Genomic DNA, 21,450 nt, shown 5'->3' with positions numbered 1-21,450 from the left:
ATTCTCATTGATTCCACATAATAGAATGGTTAGAAAATGTTTATTTGCCTTCTACATGCAGATTATAGATTGGTTCACAAGCCACCACACGCTTTTTACAAGCTTACACACAAACATGACAAGAAGACTCAACTCAAACTCTTAACTCTCTAACCTGCTAACCATTAACTAGATGATCGTAAACTTCTAACTCTTAACCGACTCTTAATGGATTCAAGGGACACTTATATATTAGATCCAGCTTTAGGAATGATCCGCATCAATGGCAAGGTGTCCCAGCACCTAATGTTGAGTGAAACGTTTAGGTCGGCCAAAATTCAATGCTGAAACTTTAAGAAAGGCCGGGATCGTGCCAAAATTCAATGCTGAAAATGCAAAATAAGTTATAAATTATAATATTAAGCAAGGTTTGCTAATACAAAACATAGATTGAGAATAGTATAATAACCTTTCAGATGCACCTTATAGGGTCCTTTTACCGTTATTTGCTCTTTCCTTTTTAGTGCTTGTTGTATTGTAATTTATATGGTGATTTAGTGTAGGATTCATCGTGAATCAAAAGGAGGAACCAGGACATGCTCTCAGAAACATCAGTTCCATTTCCTTTGCACAATCCAGTAAAACAATAAATCCTAAGAAAACTGAATAAAGATACAAGGATGTTTAGAAAATAAAATCCAGGTTTGGCACCAATTTAGAAGTTCCTTGAGACATATCCTGAGATATTAAAACCAGGAAACTTTTAAAGTGTAACACCCAAAATAGTTCAATTGAAGTATCATAAGAACCCAGCAGCAAATGCTTAACCTAGAAGCAAACTGCTATTTTAGAACCACAATGTGAATTAAATTGGAAGTGTACTTGAGGAAGTTTTTTCATCCAACACATCTATTAAACTGAGATAACATGATATCCAATTTCAAGAGGATACAAAGTTCTTTACCATTGAGACCGATTGCAAAATGGTTAAAACAATACTGCTGTTGATAATCCTCTGGAGGATCAGGATGCTTCCAAATGCATCTTGAAGAACTATAAGATTCATGGCAGTTTGAACCCAATTCTACAGATGAAAATATTTCATCCATGTAGTTTCCATATATCGAAATCTGTGGCACATCTCTATCATTGAATATCTGCAAATAGTACTTATTGTTTAGAATCAATTCTATTACATAAATTTCCATAGAATAAATGAATGATGTGATAGGACACCCTTGCCAACCAGATTTATGCCAGCATACCTTTCCAGAAATTCGACCATGTTCTAAATTGTTTGCTTTATGAAATTGAATACGGGCAACCTCTTTTGTTCTGTGGTTGTGAACAAGCATCTCCCCATAATTGTCTAGCCATAATTTACCAATAATAATATTATGAACAGAAGAAGACACCTTGTTCCAAGTGTAATGATCATTGTACTTTGGAAAATGCAAATGAAAAATTCCTGCAGGAAGAACCTGAGGAAAACAATTTCCCTTTTAGGTGTAAATCCTTGAACCAATTGGAAAGTAATGTTACTAAATATCTTGAGACATTAAACTGAACTTGCACTCTACAGCATAAATCTTTTCGTGGAAATTGTTTACTGATCTAATCTCACCTCCACACTTCGCCCCCAAAATTTGTTCTTAATTTCAACTTCACCATAGAAAATATAGTCTCTAGATGTACTTTCTGCAAAAAATGACATAATTGGAGGATGGTGGCTAACCTGCCAATGCAACAAATTGAGAATCATATATGCAACAATGGTATAACTGATATCTCTAGTTTTTGTGTGCTTACCTGCTCAGAAATAAAACGTGCTGTATTATCAGGTGCTTGCCATTCATAAGTTTCCCCTAGCAAAGGGTTAAAGGGCTTATAATCTCGATGAAGACTGCCATGATATGTTGCACATGCAAATGCAGAAACCCACAGGAGTCGTTCAATGGAGTCATCCAGCTGAGATGCTTTCTCCAGTAAATGGCTATCCACATCAGCAGTTCTATATCAGTTACAAATTACATGGAAAAGGACTATCATAAGCTTTCATTTGGCTTGCTTACAATAACTGATCTCTAACAGATTAAGAATGTCCAAGGCTCACTCCAAGCATTTCAATACAAATGCAAGCTCGAGCCAGAGATATTCAAATAGCAAGTGTTAAAAACATTTTGCAATCCATGAGAGGCAACTTACCGATACTGCATTTCTTCTGCACAACGTTGCAGCATTGAGAGTGGTTCATTCAATGTGGCAGGCATGGTAATTTGTGTTAGATCCTTTCCGATTGCATTCTTCAGAATTGTCCATAAACTGAATCCACGAGATATAGGTTTGGGTGCAGGTAACCTGGTAGCAAGATTCCTTAAGTCAATCAATTTGTACGGAAATTAACCCATTTGAAACAGATTTATATATAAAACAACAATCATCCACACACTAGCTGTAGTAACACAGCAACACCAATGCATTATGCTATCCCAAACTGATATAGCTCCAAAGACTTCTAAGCATAAGTAAATTTGTAGCAACGAAGCGATAGCTCCTTGTCTTGTTAAGACTGAAAAAATGGTAAATTGAATGTTTCACTATGTCCTTAGAATAAATGTTAAAAGAAACAATTAGTATAGTAATATTTGACCGAAGTTTACATAACTTATAATTGATGTAAAAGTCAAGTCAACACTACACAGCATTTTAGAAATAACAATAAAGAATGGATACCAGTACGTACCAGCTTGTCATGCCCCCTCCCCAAATGAGTTGCCAACAATTTAGTTTAAGGCCCAATTATAGTTCTATTTGGGTGCTCCACTAAAGTACTTTATTACTGTAAAATTAAGTTATTTTTTATTATTTTTAATTTTAGGAGGGAAACTATTTTAATTATGGGTTCAAAATGTAATGCCTATAAAGGAAAATCTGACACACTCATTTTGTATCCAAATTCTCATTTTCAAAACTGAATTTTCAGTTATAGCTTTAAGGACGAAAACCCTAGGCATTGTGATCTACAGGATAGAAACCCTCCTAGATTACAAAATTGAGCTCAAGACGGAGCCCCTCAATATTGTTTCAGGGACTGAATCTTTTATGAAAACTGGAGCGAACTGTGATCAACTTGTGCAATTCTGAGTTTGATTTAAATTCTGCAATTTTGATAATTTTAATTAATAGTTCCAACTTTGAGGATATATTAGAGATTTTTGTTGGAATCATTGTGCCCACTGCCACTACAGGGTTGTTAATGCTTATTGCGGGTCTTACTTTATTAATATATAGTGCCACCACCCTAGACTCTCCTACCACCATTGTGGACAAGCTGGACGCCACCTGGTGTTGATTCTGGACCGCTGACCTGACGATTGGCATATCTAATGTGACCTCTACCCTGGGCAGATCTATGCCTTGTTAAAGCCACAATACTCAGTCTTCCTCCCAGCCGATACTTGAGGACCAGTCATATCTGAACAGTGAGCCTGAAAGATTGTTGTTACCCACATAAAAGCACCACCATGTGATACATTGACCATCCCCAATAATCGGTACCTTAATAACAAGGAATGTGAGGAATCTGAGATAAGTATTACGATTTCGCTACCTCAGTATAATTGTGGTTGTGGCAAATCTTTATTGTTTCCATTTAACACTACTGTATTGCAGATCTGCTGCTCTTGTTTATTTGCTGAATACTGCGATTGATAATTCTCAATACCAAAATTGATCACTTCTGTTATTACCATGCTGTGTTAAACCAATTTACCTAGAAATTGTTAGTTTTTGATTAAGGATCAAACAAGTTTTGAGGGGACCTGAAACCCCTTACAACAAGTTTTGAAAAGACCTAAAACCCTCGGATTTTGCACAGATCCGGAACCCAAAGAAGAATGCTGCGAATAGCTACAACATAGACTACCAACAGCCCAACCTCAGCCTAACATTAAAGAGTAATCATTGAAGAACCAGCTGAAAAAAGGAGGCCGAAGCCATCCACTAGAAAACTCAGACAACACCAAAAGATGTCAATACAAGAAAATCCAAAGGGTTTTATCAAGGTTCCTGTTGATGGTGTTTTGATGCACTATCGAACATAGAATAAAGTATTGAATACTCTATCCTCTCTTGAGTAAAGACTTTCAAATGCTAAAGATTCGCAGAAGGATCACTTGAGATGACTTCAAGGTTCTTTTATGTCAATCCTTGACTTGTCGGATAGCTTCAGTTGTATTGATGTGATTTGTTGTACCTGCGAGGGGACTTACGTTGAATGCTTGAACTACTTTGGATATTGTTGGAACGTGGAACTTCACTGACTTGACTTAAAAAAAGGAAAAAAGGATAAGGGTTGAAGAGACTATTCTAACTCTAAGAATGTAGGAGCAATGGATGATTTTTGATGAAATTCTAACTAAGTCTTGCTTCGACATGCAACGAACATCTCCACAAGGCTAGTGCGATCTTCTAAAGAGTGCTTAATGGTTTTCAAATCATCACCATGTGCATAGACACCATCATGTTGATGCATATCAATGAAGAATGATAATCGAAGTTAAGCTTAAGCTAAATGATTCCAGTTGACCACGCAAGGCAATTTACCATCGGCAAAGTGTTAATAGTATGGATATATGAATTTCACCATTGATCATACAAATTTCTTCCATTCATCTAAACAACATGAAATGAAACAAGAAGTAGAGACCATGCAAATTGTTGAATCAACATATCAAATTCACCATATCTTGAATGAAGTTTACGTGCTTTTTGCAACAATGTCTTGGCAACAACCTTTGCCTTCTCTCCCTACTCTACTCTTAACTATTTTTTGCTCTTGCACTGCTACTACTGACTACTGACTATCTTCTAACTATCCCTTTACAAATGAAGAAGTGAGGCCTTTTATAGTGCTCTCATCACAATTCAATGGCTCAAATCGATTTGAGATCAATGGCCAAGATTACAAGATAGAAACCATATTGCGAAGCATTTAATGCTTGACCAATGATATGATTACATTTGAGGGGACACATGTCCTCAGAAAATTCAACCAATAGATGATGGCAGTAAGTACATCGATCTCTGTGCCCATGTGGTGGTTATCTTCTTTGTAGGATGAGTTAGGTACATTGAATCTGGACGTGTTGACGTGGAACCTTTTGATTGGTTAAGTGATGATTGGACACCACCTTAGCTTGTCCTTGTAACTCATCGCAAGCATGTGAATGAATGCGACATATCTCTTGATACTAAACTTTATCAGGCGCTTGATGTGACGATGAATCCGCTCATGTCGATCTTCTAACTTTGATTAACTTTTCTGAAACAATTGCATGTCTTGATCAACTACATTTGCGACCTTTCATCTGGCTATACTGGCAATGAAAAATTTAATCTTGAGCGCGTGATGCTGACACTTATCTTTTGCCTTGATGTTGCATTTGGTGTAGACCTTGTTGTCGCCCATACTTAATCCTCACCGCACCTTGAAGTGCATCGATCCTACTTCTCTTTGTGTGTTCTTTGCCTAGGATGGATAGTGCCATTGCCTTGGATGCCTAGAGTGACTCCTTGTATTTGTCACGCTGACCGCATTCTTGGTTCTTGTAGATAGTGTCATTCCCTAGGATGCTTCGTTCGAGCTTGAGACGTGATGAGATGCAATATCTTCCTTCTTGATGAGAGCTTGTCGTGATCACCATTATGCACCTGCGAGATTTAGCTAAGTTAGTGTCGATTTTGATACAACTTCTGATCAAATTTTGAAATTAACACCAATAATGCCTGCTGATGTAAGAATCAGAATCACATGTCATATATTGATCATTATTTGTAGATTGAATCAACTCAAAATATTCCACACACAACTCGATCTCAGTCAAAACTCAGATTAATAACCAAATCAATGGATCAAGTAGAATCACTGATAATGTTGTTCACTGTGTTCGGAGATGAGTTTGCTGTCAAACTTTGATGTCAGAATCACCAGTTCATGAGGACAAATCAGAATCGCTGTTGATATGGATGAATTCACTGGCAAGTGAAGGCAAGCAATCACTGATGATGATCAAATTCAAGTCGCTGGTGCCAGAGTTAGTGGACAAGTCGTATTTGAAACCCCATTTGCTGTGAATATCACTGGATACAATCACCCTACTGCCAGTCCAAACTCACACTTTGGATGAATTCGTTGTGAGTGTATATTCTTGACGCAGACTGAATCAAGATCACGCGCCTAAGGTTTATATGCATGTAGCCACTAGTAATCGAATCTTGAACTGGTACCGCCATTGGTATTGAAATCGTGAAATGAAAGAACTCTTTGTCAAATTCGGTGCCAGTGGAAGTTAAATTGAAGCTTAGATGAAATCGCTGGCCTTAAAATCAGAAACGATCTTCATGAATTCATCACAATCCCGATCAAAATCACATGAATCTAATATCACATAATCGCCATCACTCATAGTTCGATGTAGTCGCTGATGATTGATGAAGTCGCCCCAAGTCAAAATCGTTGATGCATAGAGATGGAATCGAGCTAAGCTCAAATCGCTGACACCTTCAAGATAAATTCGCTGGGCATCAAAGACCATAATCACAGCTTCTAGTTGATTGGAGTTTGATCAGAATTACAAATCGCTGTTGTGCATTAGCTATGTATGATTCGATCTCAGGCAGATAGGAGCAAATAGATTTACAAATTGATCAACGAAGTGATCAATTTGAAGACAAATCGTGATCTATAACCCATCACAAGCTTGGACGATCCCTATTGAATGATTCTACCACCTTCATTTAATACCCATTCACATAATTTAAATGTCATTCTTAGCTTTTCAAAATCGGTGGGTATTCTCATTAAAATCATTCAATCAATCATGACGTTTTTTTATTTTAAAAAGTTTCTAAGCTGGAATCGCCTTATCACCTTCATTGATTGATTGCAAAGCTTCATGTATCAAATGAACTTTGGTTTTAATTGCATCGCCACCTTAATTAAATAACTCATTACAAATCGTGGCTTTCACTTCAGCCGAATTAATACTTTATTACTTTCAACCATTTAATGCCACTCAATTAAAAAATAATGATCGAACTTGCTATGCTCATCGTGCAATTGAATATTGAAATCGTTTTGAGCAACTTGCATCGTTAGGAATAATGATGAGCAATGCGCCATTGAAAGGCAATGCTTAAAAGAAGCAGTAATGACATTAAGAAGAACTACTTAAAAACAATAATGACATTGAGAAGCACTCGTTAAAAAGCAGTAGTGCTCTTGAGAGGCACTACTTATTTTCCATGCCTTCACCAAAATTTCATGATTTTCATTTTTTTGTATTTTTCAATTTTTTAATTTTTGATTTTTTTTTATTTTTTTTAATATGTATTAAGTTAATCACCATGCCTTTTAGACAAACAAAAAGGGTGATCTTAAGGAAGTCTCCTAAATAAATTGTTATGATAATAAAAGTAGTAATTAGGTATCTAAAGGAGACACTATCTTTCAAAGGAAGGTTCCATCCCAAAAGATACAAACCATTCAGCAATAGGGATATTAAAAAAACGGAAGTCATAGTAAAAGGCACTAACTCTAAACTGAAGTAATGTTACTAGTGCCTTAGAAAAACATTTTGCTCTCACACACTACCTTAAAAAAAACATTTTCAACTTCCTTTTTATTACTTTGTGGGGCCAGCATACCACATTAAAAAAATTCTTAAAAAAGAACAAACTCTCAACTCCATTTTGGTGGGTCCCAGTTCTTAAAAAAGAACAAACTCTCAACTCCATTTTGGTGGGTCCCAGCTGTGCCATGTTGGAAAATCAGAAGGCCTTAAAAAAAATTTAAAAATTTTCATATTAAGAGTTTTGTGGGTCCCAGCAAAGAGTTCTTAAAATATTTAATTTTTTCATGTTAAAATTTGGTGGGGAAACTATTTAATTCTCCATTCAAGAGTTTAAAGTGGGGCCCAAGTAGGCTACGTGGGGAAAGGGAGGAAAAAGATAAGGGAATGTGAGATGAAGAAAGGTAAGGAGAAGCTAGGGGGAGGGTAAGGTGGTAGGAGGGCGTTATAAGGGTGTAGAGGTAGGGATAGGATGGTAAGTTAGGATGGGGGTAGGGTGATAGGTGTTATGGGTAGTGGATGTACAAGGTACGAGATATAGGTTAGAGGATGTAGGGAGTGGATAGAATAAGGGAGTAAGGTGTGTGAAGGTATAGATAGTGAGGGGGAGTGGATAGGTAGGTTAGTATAACTAATGGATGGGTAGAATAAGGGAATAAGGAGGTAATGTGAGAATGGGATGAGGTTAGGATAGGATAGGATGGGTCAGGGGAGTAAGAAGTAGGGTGGATGTACATGGAGGATAAGAAGGTAGGGAGTGATAGGTTTAAAATAGGTAGGAAGTGAGGGTAATGGAAGGTAAGGTAAATAGAGGATAAGTAAGTGGAATGATAATGATAAGTGAAGGTAGGGAATGGTAGGAAAGGGAAATGGGGAAATGGGTAGAAGATGTAGGAATGTAAAGTATGAAATGTAGGATGAACGGAGAATGGGATAAAATGAGGTGGAATGAAAAGGGGAGATAGATGGGAAGCAATTGGGCTTGGGCACTGTTGTGACGTTTTCACACATCGCCCCATTGCAAATGGGGACCCTTGCTTTTTTTGTTTTTTAGGGTTTGTTTTTTGGTCTTTTAGGGTTTTGTTAGTTAGCCTTTGCATTTTGAGTGTCGCCCAAGTGATCACATGGATAAGCAAGTCCGGCTTGAGTGATGTCCTGATCCTGAAAATTTGGCTAAGTCTGAAAGTCCTGATCCTGAAATTTGCCTAAGTCTGGAAACTGAAAAAACCTCCAAAAACTAGATTTTGCAATATAACTCCTGGAGGTCTGAAACCACTCTCAAACATCCTGAAAGTATATATGGAATATAACTTAAAGTATAAGAAAGAATACTTAAATGTTATATTCCATAAAAATTATCCTGATAGAGAGTTCGAAAAGTCAAATTTCGCTCCTGTCCTTCCCTGAGGATCCAGAGCGAATTTCGCTCCTGTCCCTCTCAGGAGGACCAAGGCGAGGCGCTCCTGTCCCTCACCAAGGGACCAAGGCGATAATACTTATTTGAGCCATTCCTGACCGTGTTTGGACGAATTGAGACATCAAAGGCATGGTGAAGGACAAAATGAGCATGATAGAGCATCCAGACTTGATCAAAAGCAATGAAATGATGAAGTTTTTGCCTAGAAGGTCAAATTCGCTCCTGTCCCTCACTGAAGGACCAGAGCGATTTTCTTTATATGCACAATTTTAGACCTTTTTTTGGACATTAACTTTTATTCATAGCATGAAGCAGGATGATATCTTCCCTAGCAAAGACATTTCATGGTGAAAAGTGAAGCATTTGGGCCTGGAGGACAAAATTCGCTCCTGTCCCTCACTGAAGGACCGGAGCTTGAATTCCAATTTCGCATTATCCTTGCAAGATTTAAGTGGTTTCGCGATTTGAGGGGGTCAAAGGGGATACATTTCATCAATTGAATATAACTTGAAGTGCCTTCGTGAAAGAAAAATGGACCAAAATGAAAAATCGCTCCTGTCCCTCAGTCAGGGACCAGGGCGAAGTTCAGTGATAGCTCCCGTCCCTCTCCCAGGGACCAGAGCGAAATTCTTCATGAGGCATGTTTTGGGCAAAAAGCAAGCAAGTTTAAAGTTTGAGGCAAGCAAGGACGATGTAACGGATTCGTTGAAGACAAAATTGAAGATTGAAGGACACCAAATGAGACCTATATTGGCCTGGGCGCTCCTGTCCCTCACTGAAGGACCAGAGCGATTTTTGTCTTAGATGAATTTCTTGCCAAGTTTGAATGATTTCCAAGCCAAAGATGAATAAGATGGGGCGCAACAAGACCATTGAAGATAATTTTTAAACATGGGCAAAGTGTGATTGAGCCTAGAAAATGAAGTTCGCTCCTGTCCCTCTCCAAGGGACCAGAGTGAAATAGTCAAATATGCTTAAACTTTGAAGGCCACGTTCGTTTCAAATGTTCAAGAAGGAATAAAGGACATCATTCTGCGCCTTGAAGACAATTTGATATCAATATGATGGAAGATTTGCACCATAAACCAAAGTTCGCTCCTGTCCTTCAGTCAAGGACCAGGGCGATTTTCATTAAATCATTCGTTTTCCTTCAAGATCACGTCAAAGTCAAGGTTCGCAAGATCAAGGATATCATTTGCAAGGTGATGAACAAGGAGTAAAGCTTGAGAGATAGCAAATATTGGCCAGAGCATGAAGTTCGCTCCTGTCCCTCACCAAGGGACCAGGGCGATATCCACCTTAGAGGGCATTCATCCACCAAATCAAGACGATCAAGCTCGAGTTTTTTGGCAAACATACCAGTCTCAACGTGAGGATGGAGGTTTTGAACATAAAAGGTAAGAGAATCAAGACTAAACATCAAATTCGCTCCTGTCCCTTAGTCAGGGACCAGAGCGATAGGTTTGTGTCCTTACCTCTTCCAAATTTGGCGCTAAAACATTCTTTAGATTTTATTAAATGCTAGGAAAAAATCGATAAATTTGAAATCCAATTAAAGTTAGCATTTAAAATTAGCGCATGGGCCTTTATTAATTAATTTTTGCCTTTTAAAAATCGAGTTTATTTTAAATTATAGGCATTAAATTAATTAATTATAAATAAAAATGGGGCGCTTGATTTAAAATTTGTTTCATTTTACAAGGGTCGGCCTTTAAGTTTATTTTAAATTTGCCTTATTCATCAAAGTCGGCCTAGGGTCAATATGAAGGTGAGCGCCTATAAAGGAGGAGTAGTTTATTTCATTTTCACATCATCATTTATCATCTTTTCATATGCGATTTGGAGTATACAAAGGAAGTGCGAAATTATCATTCAAGAGGAGGTGCGAATTGTGTTCAAGGTGCGAGTCTTATCAATAGGAAGGCACAAGCATTATCAAAGGAGTTCGAGTTTCAAGTTAGGCGAACTTGCCAAGGACATTGAAGAACACATCAAAGACTCCAAGGGTGGCGAATTGATAAAGAGGACGTTCCTTATCCTTGAAGATCACGTTGAAGGCTTCTAACGTTAATTTTGCCTAGGCAAATTCCTCATTTTGCATTCTAGTGTTAGCTCTCAAGAGAGGTAAGGCGATATGGATTTATTGTTTTGATTTTGAACGTTGATCGTCATAGCTTAAATTTTGAATTTTGAAATTTTGAATTCCAGTAGCCCAATTGTTTTTTAGGAAATAATAACTCAAGGACTTATTATGAAGTTTCCTAAATTTAATCTCTAATCTAGTTATTCATTGCAAAATCATGTTGCTAATTTTGAAATGTTGTGTAGGCATCAAATGGAGATCTCATCAAGGAAAATCAAGCCGGATCAAGGACGGTCTTCGCCGGGACGATCAAGCCAGGACAGGGGCGACCTCTTTCAATCCAGCGTTCCAAGGCGAGGTACATCATCATCCTACACATCAAGGACACATGGAGTTAGGACAAGGGCTCGTTGAAGAAGCAAATAATTTTAGAAGAGTTAATCAAAGATAACTTCTCAACGCTACCAAATTGAGTATCAACCAAGTGTCAGACGAGGTGGCATCCTAGTCATCACGTCTCCAATCAGTGAAGTCCACCTCAGCATGTCCAGATTCAATGTACTTAACTCATGGAAGGTGGCACAAACTCCGATGTACCTACCCCGGCTATCCATTGGTCGATTTTTCTAGAGGGGACATGTGTCCAAGCAATACAATTTTATCATTGGTCAAGCATTAAATGTTATGTAATGGTTGTAACAAACCCTAATTAGGGTTTTCATTGTTGAATCTTGGCCATTGATCTTGAATTGATCTAAGCCATCGAATTGAATTGTGGGCACTATATAAGCCCTGACATTTCATTTTGTAAAATTATTAGAGAGAGTTGTAAATAATAGAAAGCAGTTAGTAGATAGAGAGTAGTTAGAAATTGATAGAATAGTAATTAGAGTAGAATAGGAGGACAAGGCAAGAAATTGTTGCCATTGATTGTAAACAAACTCCATTTTCATTGAAGTAATGGTGAAGTGTGTCATTTCTTGCAATTTGCATGGTTTCTTGTTGAGTCTTCAATCCTAGATGGTAGATGATTAGATGAATGGAGGAAATGCGATTGATTAATGGTGGAATTCGTATATCCATACTACTAGCAGTTTGTTGATTGCAGACTTGCCTTGTGTAGTCAACTGGAATCATTCAGCTTAAGCTCAATTTCAATTTGTCGCTTCTTCATTGATATGCATCAACTTGATGGTGTCTATGCCTGCGGTGATGATTTGAACATCATAAAGCTTCCCTTAGAAGATCGCACTAGCCTTGTGGAGATGGTCCATTGATGTCAAAACAAGACCTAGTTAGAGTTTCATCAAAAATCAAATCATTGCTCCTACATTCTTAGTATTAGGATTAGATCTTCTCTTCGCCCTCATCCTTTTTCCATTTTTTCAAATCTAAGCCAGTAAGAGCCTGTGTTCCAGCAAAGCAGATCGGAAGTTCAATCATCAGATGTAAGTCCCCTTGTGATTCCAGCAAATCACATCATACCACTGGAGTTTATCCACACGTAGAGACCCTACTAACCAGAACATTGGAGTCATCCTAACTGATCCTTCATGCGAATCTTCAGCAGTTAGAGACTTTATTCAAGAGAGGATAAGATGCCTTTAGGTATTTTATTCTGTGTATGATAGTGTACAAAATACACGTCAACAGGCACCCACTGGCAATGCTAGGAGAGGCAGGTCAGCAACTTGGAGCACAAAGGAAGCGTTTCACTTGGATTCATCCTGGAGAGAGAGACTCGTCCTGATAACATCTTAGCCACCTGGGATACTGTTGTGACGTATTCACACATCGCCCAATTGCAAATGGGGACCCCTACTTTCTGCTTTCTAGGGTTTGCTTTTTTAGGTCTTTTAGGTTCTTGTCTATTGACCTTTTGCAATTGAAGGGTCGCCAGGGGGCTCATTAGAGTAGCAGGCTCTGCTTGAGTCAGGTGGATCTCCTCAAGAGGTCAGGTCAATTGAGTGATTAGGGGTAATTTAGATCATTACTAAGGTGTTTTTTGTGTACTATATGGTTGTACTTCAAGTTGCTAAATCAAACCTTGGTTGAATGCATAATGTCCTCCTAGGTCCCATCCCTTACATCAAGGGCAAAGCGAATTCGCCTTGAGAAGTCTAATGTCATCTTGATCCTCAAATGTCCTGAAATTTGGCAAAGTCTAGAATGTCATCCTGATCCTGAAATTTGATTGTCTGAAAAATTTAAGAATATTCCAAAAACTAGATTTTGCACTATAACTCCTGGAGGTCTGAAACCACTCTCAAACATCCTGACAGTATATATGGAATATAACTTAAAGTATATATGGAATATAACAAATGTTATATTCCATATATGAATCCTGACGGAGAGACCAAAATGTCAAATTTCGCTCCTAACCCTTCCAAAGGGTCCAGAGCGAAATCCTCAATTTGACCTTCCTTTTTGCCTTAAGCACTAGGAGGACCTTGTTTTGAGCTAAGTAGATGGCAAATTCACTTGAATGTGGTGAAAGGAGCTTGAAATTGATCAAGTTTGAAGGAGGATTGGATGAAGGAAGTGTGAAGCCAACCAAGAACATGGATTTCGCTCCTGACCCTTTCAAAGGGTCCAGAGCGAAAATCCCCATAGACCTCGTTTTCTTCCTTGTTTAGACCAAGTTCTTAGTTTCTAAGGCATGTTGGAAAGTGGATTGACATGTTTTTGCCTTAGGGAGTGACTAAAAGTGAAGGAGTGAAGGATTTTAGCCTAAAATAGAAATTTCGCTCCTGACCCTTCTAAAGGGTCCAGAGCGAAATTCCCAAAATCTTCTTTTTCTCTCAATTTTGTGTCAAGCCAAGTGTGGATCAGGGTGAATTAAGCTTGGAGATACCCCTAGGCATGCCTTTGAATAGCTTGTGACCACCAAATGTGAAGGAATTGAGCTAAAACTTGAATTTCGCTCCCGACCCTTCTAAAGGGTCTAGAGCAAAATTCTCCTTTCAGGCCTTTTTGAGGTCAAACAAGTCTTGTCTTCGTGAAAGGGGGATCCAAAAGGGAGAGTCAAAGGAAAGTAAGGTATGGAGAATGAAACTAGGTGAAGGAAAACAAGCAAATCAAGAATTTCGCTCCTGACCCTTCCAAAAAGGGTTGGGAGCGAAATTCTCCTTTCAGGCCTTTTTGAGGTCAAACAAGTCTTGTCTTCGTGAAAGGGGGATCCAAAAGGGCGAGTCAAAGGAAAGTAAGGTATGGAGAATGAAACTAGGTGAAGGAAAACAAGCAAATCAAGAATTTCGCTCCTGACCCTTCCAAAGGGTCCAGAGTGAAATTCCCAAAATCACCTAGTTTGCCCATGATTGAGATTAAGAGATGGATTCCCAGGCCTTGGTGGAGAGAGGGCTACCATGTGCTTGTCTTGGGAGGCATTTTGGAGTAGAGAAATGTTAGAATTTGAGCCTAAGGAAGAATTTCACTCCTGACCCTTCCAAAGGGTCTAGAGCGAAATCCTTAAAACCTCTTTTTTGCTCTAATTTTGCATCAAGCCTAGTATTGATTGAGATTAGAAACATCCTTACGCATGCATTTGAGCAAGTTGTGGTCACAAAATATGAAGAGTTTGAGCCAAGAATGCAAATTTCGCTCCTGACCCTTCCAAAGGGTCCAGAGCGAAATTCCTTATAGGTCCTATCCTTGGCCAAGGTCCAAAGCGAAATCCTCTTTTTTGGTGTTTTTGGGGATCAAATCAATGATGTCTTCAGGAGAAAGCAATTCAAAGGTCGAGAGAAGTTTAAGGCAAGGATATGGTGAAATTTGAGCTAAAATGCAAATTTCGCTCCTGACCCTTCCAAAGGGTCCAGAGCGAAATTCCTAGGAGGCCTAATATTTTGCCTCGGTCTTTGAGAAAAACCTACTCCTAGACAATTTTGGAGGCGAAAGGCTAGGCCTAAGATTATGAAATGATGAAATGAGGTCTAAATTAAGCAAAATAGCAAATTTCGCTCCTGACCCTTCCAAAGGGTCCAGAGTGAAATTCTTATAGGGCCTGTCCCTGGGGAGGATCTTGAGCGAATTTCATTCTAATGCCTTTTTGTTGATGATTTAAGGTAGAAAATGCTATGTGAGATAAATATATCATGTGTACTTAATCATCTTTTGGTTTGTTTTGCAGGTGGAAGAAAATCAGGCCAGGACAAGGACGACCTATTCTAAGCCCATCACCATCAAGGACGTTCCAGATGCATAAAGGAGGACTCAAGGTGTTTTGAAGCATTGGAAGACTTCAAGTGTTCGAGGAGTTGCAAGCTAGCCTCAAGATCTCATTCTACCACACAAAGGAACCACTTAATGATAGAGAAGGATGACCTTACTAACACTTCAAGGCGAGGTATGCTACCGGAGAAAGAAAACTCTCATCAAGCACATGGAAGTTTAAGAGGTACATCTTTCTTCGCATCAAGAACAGAGGAGGATCAACCAAGATACAAACGTCAGACAAGGTGGCATCCCAGTCACTTTTCCTCTAGTCGGATTGGTCCACTTCAGCATGTCCAGATTCAATGTACCTAATTTATCAAGGATGGCACAAACTTCGATGTACCTACCCCTGCTTCCTATTGGTCCACACTCATTGAATGTAATTTTTTCATTGGCTGAGGTGTTTGTTATAAAAAACCCTAATTAGGGTTTTCATCTTCTAATCCTAGCCATTGATTCTAAGTCAATTAGAGCCGTCAATTTGTAAAGGGCTCTCTATATAAAGCCATGGCTCCTCATTTGTAAAAGTTTATAGTCAGAGATTAGAGAATAGTTAGGAGTTAGCAAAAGAGAGATAGTCAATAATTAGTAGCTCATTAGTAGATAGCATTTTAGAGTAGATTAGAAAGAGAAGGCAAAGATTGTTGCCAAGAGACTGTTACAAAAGACATGTAAACTTCATTGAAGGAATGGTGAATTCTGTGTTGATTCTACAATTTGCATGGTCTCTATACTTCTCAAATTTAATTTCATGTTATTAAATGAATGGAAGAAATTTGTATGATCAATGGTGAAATTTGTATATCCATACTACTAGTGGTTTGTTGATTGCAAACTTGCCTTGCGTAGTCAACTGGAATCATTTAGCTTAAGCTTAACTTTAATTATCGCTTCTTCATTGATATGCATCAACCTGACGGTGTCTATGTTTGTAGTGGTGATCTAAACATCACAAAGCTATCCTTAGAAGATCGCACTAACCTTGTGGAGATGATCCTAGCATGTCAAAGCAAGACTTAGTTAGAGTTTCATCAAAGGTCATCCATTGCTCCTATATTCTTAGCATTAGAATTAGATTCCTCTCCAACCCTTATCCTTTTTTTCCCTTTTTTTAAAAATCAAGGATCAGTAAAGACCCACATTCCAGTGATATCCAAAGTAAATCAAACGCTCAAGTCATCAACGTAAGTCCCCTTGTGATTCCAACAAATCACATCATACCGCAAGAGCTTATCCACAAGTAGAGAACCTACATACAAGAACCTTGGAGTTGCCTTGATTGATCCTTTGTCGAAATCTTCAGCATTCGAGGAAACTTTGTTCAAGAGAGGATAAGATACCTTGGTATTTTATTCTGTGTTCGCATGTGCATGAAAAACACATCAACAGATACTACACTCCTTCAAAATGAAAGGCTGGTAGCTAAAATACACAACAACTAACCTAAAGAGTAGAAAAAAGTGGGGGTCCCCATTTTCAATGGGGCGATGTGGGATTACGTCACAACAGTTCCCTTTACCTGCATCAAGTACCAAGAGTTTTTCTAGACACCTATAACTTGAACATTGGGTTTTAGCAAGGATCCCAAAACCAAAATAGCCAAAGTCTTGAAGAGAAGCATAAAGGAACAATCTAGAACTAGAGGGTTTTGAAAGGCTCCCCAAACCTTCATATTGGGTTTTGACTTGGCTCCCAAAACCATCAAGTTGATACTAGAAAAGACAATCCATCTGAAAATCAACTCCCTTCTAGCACAACTTCTTTCCACCTCAATAGGAACTGAAGAGAAATGGACCACCAGCTGAACTAGAGGGTTTTGAAAGGCTCCCCAAACCTTCATAATCCGTCTAAAAGTCAGCTCCCTTCCAACACAACTCCTTTCCACCTCAATAGGAAGAAGACCCACCTCAATAGAAACTAAAGAGAAATGAACCACCAGCTGAACAAGCCAAACACCATTCAACCCCACCAGATCCAAAGACAAAAGATCAAAACAACACCAGTTTGCTGGAATATTGGGTTTTAGAAAGGCTCCTGGAACCTCAAGAAATAGGGCAACAAAAGCCCCCAAAAGACTCCATCCAACTTCACCCAACCAGCCACTCTCCACCTCAATAGAAGAGCCAATCACCTCAATAGAATTGGTACAGAAGAAGAAAAGAGGTAAGGAGAACCAAACCCTAACCAAGCCCAACAGCAAGCTCTCAAACAAAAGTACACCTAGGAATTGTTAGTAATAATTGCTCAGTATCTTTTATTATCACTTTAAAATCAGAAAACACCAAAAAAACATATAAATTCTGAAAATAAAAAAAAATAATATAAAATCAGGAAAACACAATTTGTTTTATTTCCAGTTTAATTAATTCTATTTTAGTACTTCACGGTTTAGCAGAGTTTTCTATTTCATATCCAAATCAAAATGCAAAAAGATTATAAAACTCAAAAAAAACTAATCTACCCTAGCCAATTGTTGGAAAGGTCAATCAGATTTCTTACATTTGATTTAACGGTTGAGGTTATAAAATTTGCGAAGTCTCTTACAGAGACAAATTTGCATAATTATTGAAGCTATTTGCAAATATTGATATGCATATGTGGACGCCATAAAGATTTATGTGGTATTATGATATGGACCATTGAGCATGAAATTGAATGCCAATACAAGAGTGAAATCATGGTGATTGCTGGAGACAAATGGTGCCTACATTCTAGCCACAGTTGGGCTTTCCTAGAGGATGTGAGGAATATATTTAGTTGTTCATAGTTTGGGCACAAGTATTCAATAGTGATATTGAGACTCCCTTCAAACGCATTCGTATGAGGGTTTCCCTTAATCATTTGTGCATATTGAGTTGTTGGGCGATAATTATTTGATCAGATGTGAGCCTGGACACACTGCTGGAGCCGAATCTTAGGGTATACCAAGATATGGGATATTAGCAAGCAATACAGTGGGTCTTAAATAATCAAATCTGAAAGCCATCTTGATGTTTGAAGTTTGGATAGTTATCTTGGGTGTGCAGAAAGAGCAGTTCGATTCCAAACAAGAAGATATCTCTGTTATTATTTTAAGTGTTTCTGCTGTGTGTTCTCTTTATCCAGTAAGCTATTGAAGGCTACTAGAGACTAGTCTGTGCATCTAATTTGAAGAAATTAATATACTGCAATGAAATATCAGATTGAAAATATTGATTACTTTCTGTCATTCATTGAATTGCTGTTAATGTTCAGGGTATATATGTTATCGCAGCTATCATTAGAAGCAGATCTATTATACATTTTGTTATCTTGTGTCATGTCCCCTCTTTAGCTATGTCTAGTAGAGACCTGTGAGTTAGCCTATTATGGAGTCTTGTAGGCTGGCAATAGTGGATAGAGACTCAGTCAGGATATTCAGTGTTTGGATTTGGTGTTTCTGGCAGTAGTAGACCAGTTTGGAGCCGTTCCTTGATTTTAGGAGGCAGTTCCTACTTTTAGGAGGTTGTGACAGCGTCCAGGGTTGGGGTTCCATGAGACCATTCCTTGGTTTCAGTTGCAGGAGATTTGGGTGTGTTTCCTAGTTTCTAGGAGCATCCCTAGATTTTAGGGATGAGACTGCCAGTTGATCCATGATTTCCGACATCAGTCACAGACAGGTGACAGGTTCAGTTTCAGGCTTTTGGTGTGTTTCGACCTTTCTATAGCTATTTGGATTATATTTTTAATATATTTAAATATTTCCTAAGTTAGCATTTTAGTATTTTAAATAAGGCTATGTCTATAGCCATTTCGGAGTAATAAGGGGTTTTTGGCTTCATCTGGATTCGTATGCCCATGTGTTATAGCTCGTTGGAAAGGTCTTGAACTTTTCTAAATGATTTTCACTTGCCAGGGTCCTTTTGGTGCTTGGAGTTATTTTATATTGAAAAAGTGGTGTTTTCTCTATACTTGGGCGCCCAATATTGGGAAATATGACTTTATATTAAAGCGCACTTTTCATATATCTTTAGGGTTCGATTTGGAAGGAAAGAGATATAAGGAGAAGGAAACCTAATTTCTCATTATCTTTTACATATTGAAAACTTGTTTGGTGCGATATTGCTCTGGTAGAGCAATTCTTCAATCTGGGACGCAAACCCCATGATTCGTACTGGCTGGGATGTAGCCCTCAGCTATTGATTGGCAGTGGATTCTTTTGGCATTGGCATTATTGGTCAAAGTGTATGCGCTATTCCTTGTGGAGATTCAGATTGCTTGGTGAGGGTTTCAGCAGGGTGGTTGAATTTCCCAGCTGGGGCGTGATTGTTTCAGCTTGATGCCACCATTACAGCAGGTACACTATATGCTGGAAGTGGTGAAGACTTTCATTCAGCCATGGCTGGTGTTCTTGGTTTGTGTTCATCTTCTACCCTTCAGTTGGCACCATTATTGGATGTAAGCACATCCCCAGTGCGTAGGGAATAATCTGGATATTATAAATCAGAAATCTGCCTGGTACGATTTGTAACAATTCTGATTTAATTGAATGTTCTTACTTGTTTCAGTTTCCTTCCTTATTTGTTGTTCTTTATTCATTACTTGCTTATATATTAAAAAAAAATACAAAAAGAAACCAAACATTTTGCAACTTCTCTCTATTCTGTAAGACCATCAGCAAAAATCACAGGAAAATATAGTTTATTATTTTAAAAATTACAGCAGATCAGCAAGGGGATCCATCAGGGATCTTTCACTGGTATCAGAGCTATTTGCCTTCCAACCTATGGGGTTAAGCTTTCTTTTTTCTATGCATCCAAGAAGAAGTGACATATACAGATATTATACCCACAGAAGAGCTCAGTACGAGCGTGAGTGTCGAAGAGAACAGGAACCTATTATGGCAGATGAACAGGTGGGCGCCGGAGTAAATCAGGCTAAGGAAGACAGACAAGAGAGAGCTGATGAGGACCCTCATCACTACCCAGCCCAGGATTGTTCAGACCTTAGACAGAATACAGGTTACCCTGGAGCAGTTGGAAGTGGATAGACACAGAGGCAAATGGAGTAGATCAGTGTCTGTGGCTAGAAGCCATCATAGTCATGGATCTCATACATCAACTGGGAGCTCTCATCATTCCCCTAGGCGTGAGAGACATCATACACTAGTTAGGGATAGACCATTACTTCCTCGGTTTATACAAGGTGAGCAGCCGGTATAGGTAGAGCCACCAAAGGTCGAATTTCAGGATTCAATCAGGGTGGCTACAGCTGAGTGGAGAGCCCTACCCCCAGAGGTTAGGGATGCTTTTCCTTTTCCTCAATATTGTGCACAGCGTAGAGATACCGCCAGGTTCAGAGGAGACCGGGGCTATAGGCCTCAACAGCAGAACTAGGACCTTAGTAGAGCTACTGGGAAGATCACATTGGCTACATTTGTTGGGACTAGTGGTACGAGTGCACGAGCGTGGGTGCACAAGCTGGATATATATCTATCACTAAGACCCATGCCGGAACGTGAGGCCATTCAGTTTGTCGTCCTGCATTTAGAGGGGGTTGCCTATGACTGGTGGCACCATGGATTGGTCACCCAGGACCACGCCATGATCCACTCCTATGCAGAGTTCACTGAGTGCCTCATTTCTCAATTTGACCGTAAGGACACAGAGCTCTATTATAGGGAGTTGGCACATCTGAGACAGACTGGGCATGCAGAAGCTTATGTCAATGAGTCCCAATGTATTGCAGTTATGGTGCCTGACATGCCTCAAAGGCGCAGTGTTATGTTATTCATTGAGGGACTGCAGGACAGGCTTAAGGGAATGGTACGCGCCTTCAATCCAACCACCCTTAAGGACGCCATAGATGTGACATTGAGGTTGGATACCACTCCTACTTCTTATCAGACAGATAAGAAACCTTTCAGAGACTCACGGCCTCCACAAAAGGCCAACACCTCACAGTTTAGAGATGGACAGTCAACTAGACCTCCTAGGATGGACTAGGAGACACAAAATGAATTGAGGAGGAAGAAACTATGTTTTTCCTGCAAAGAGCCTTGGGAACCCAGACATCGTTGCATGGGTAAGGGCAAGGTTCACTTGATTAAGGTAACATCCGAGTTTGGGGATGAGGAGATACCAGACACTGATACTGAGGACAGC

At 38.9% G+C, this 21,450-nt stretch overlaps 1 protein-coding gene across 2 annotated transcripts in view; it reads right to left on the bottom strand.

The window, feature by feature from the left end:
* LOC131061083 (uncharacterized) overlaps window positions 1–21,450 on the bottom strand; it is a 187,014-nt gene that overhangs the window by 37,243 nt on the left and 128,321 nt on the right. For both annotated transcript variants that reach the window (XM_057994592.2, XM_057994593.1), the window contains 5 exons: window positions 2,185–2,337; window positions 1,789–1,972; window positions 1,604–1,714; window positions 1,245–1,460; window positions 944–1,136 (listed from right to left, as the gene is read on the bottom strand). In XM_057994592.2, the coding sequence (XP_057850575.1) occupies window positions 944–1,136; window positions 1,245–1,460; window positions 1,604–1,714; window positions 1,789–1,972; window positions 2,185–2,337 (857 nt within the window). The remainder of the gene's footprint in view (window positions 1–943; window positions 1,137–1,244; window positions 1,461–1,603; window positions 1,715–1,788; window positions 1,973–2,184; window positions 2,338–21,450) is intronic.

The sequence above is a fragment of the Cryptomeria japonica genome, chromosome 4 (assembly GCF_030272615.1).
Source record: "Cryptomeria japonica chromosome 4, Sugi_1.0, whole genome shotgun sequence".
Lineage (NCBI taxonomy): Eukaryota > Viridiplantae > Streptophyta > Pinopsida > Cupressales > Cupressaceae > Cryptomeria > Cryptomeria japonica.
This window is presented reverse-complemented; position numbering and strand designations above follow the sequence as displayed.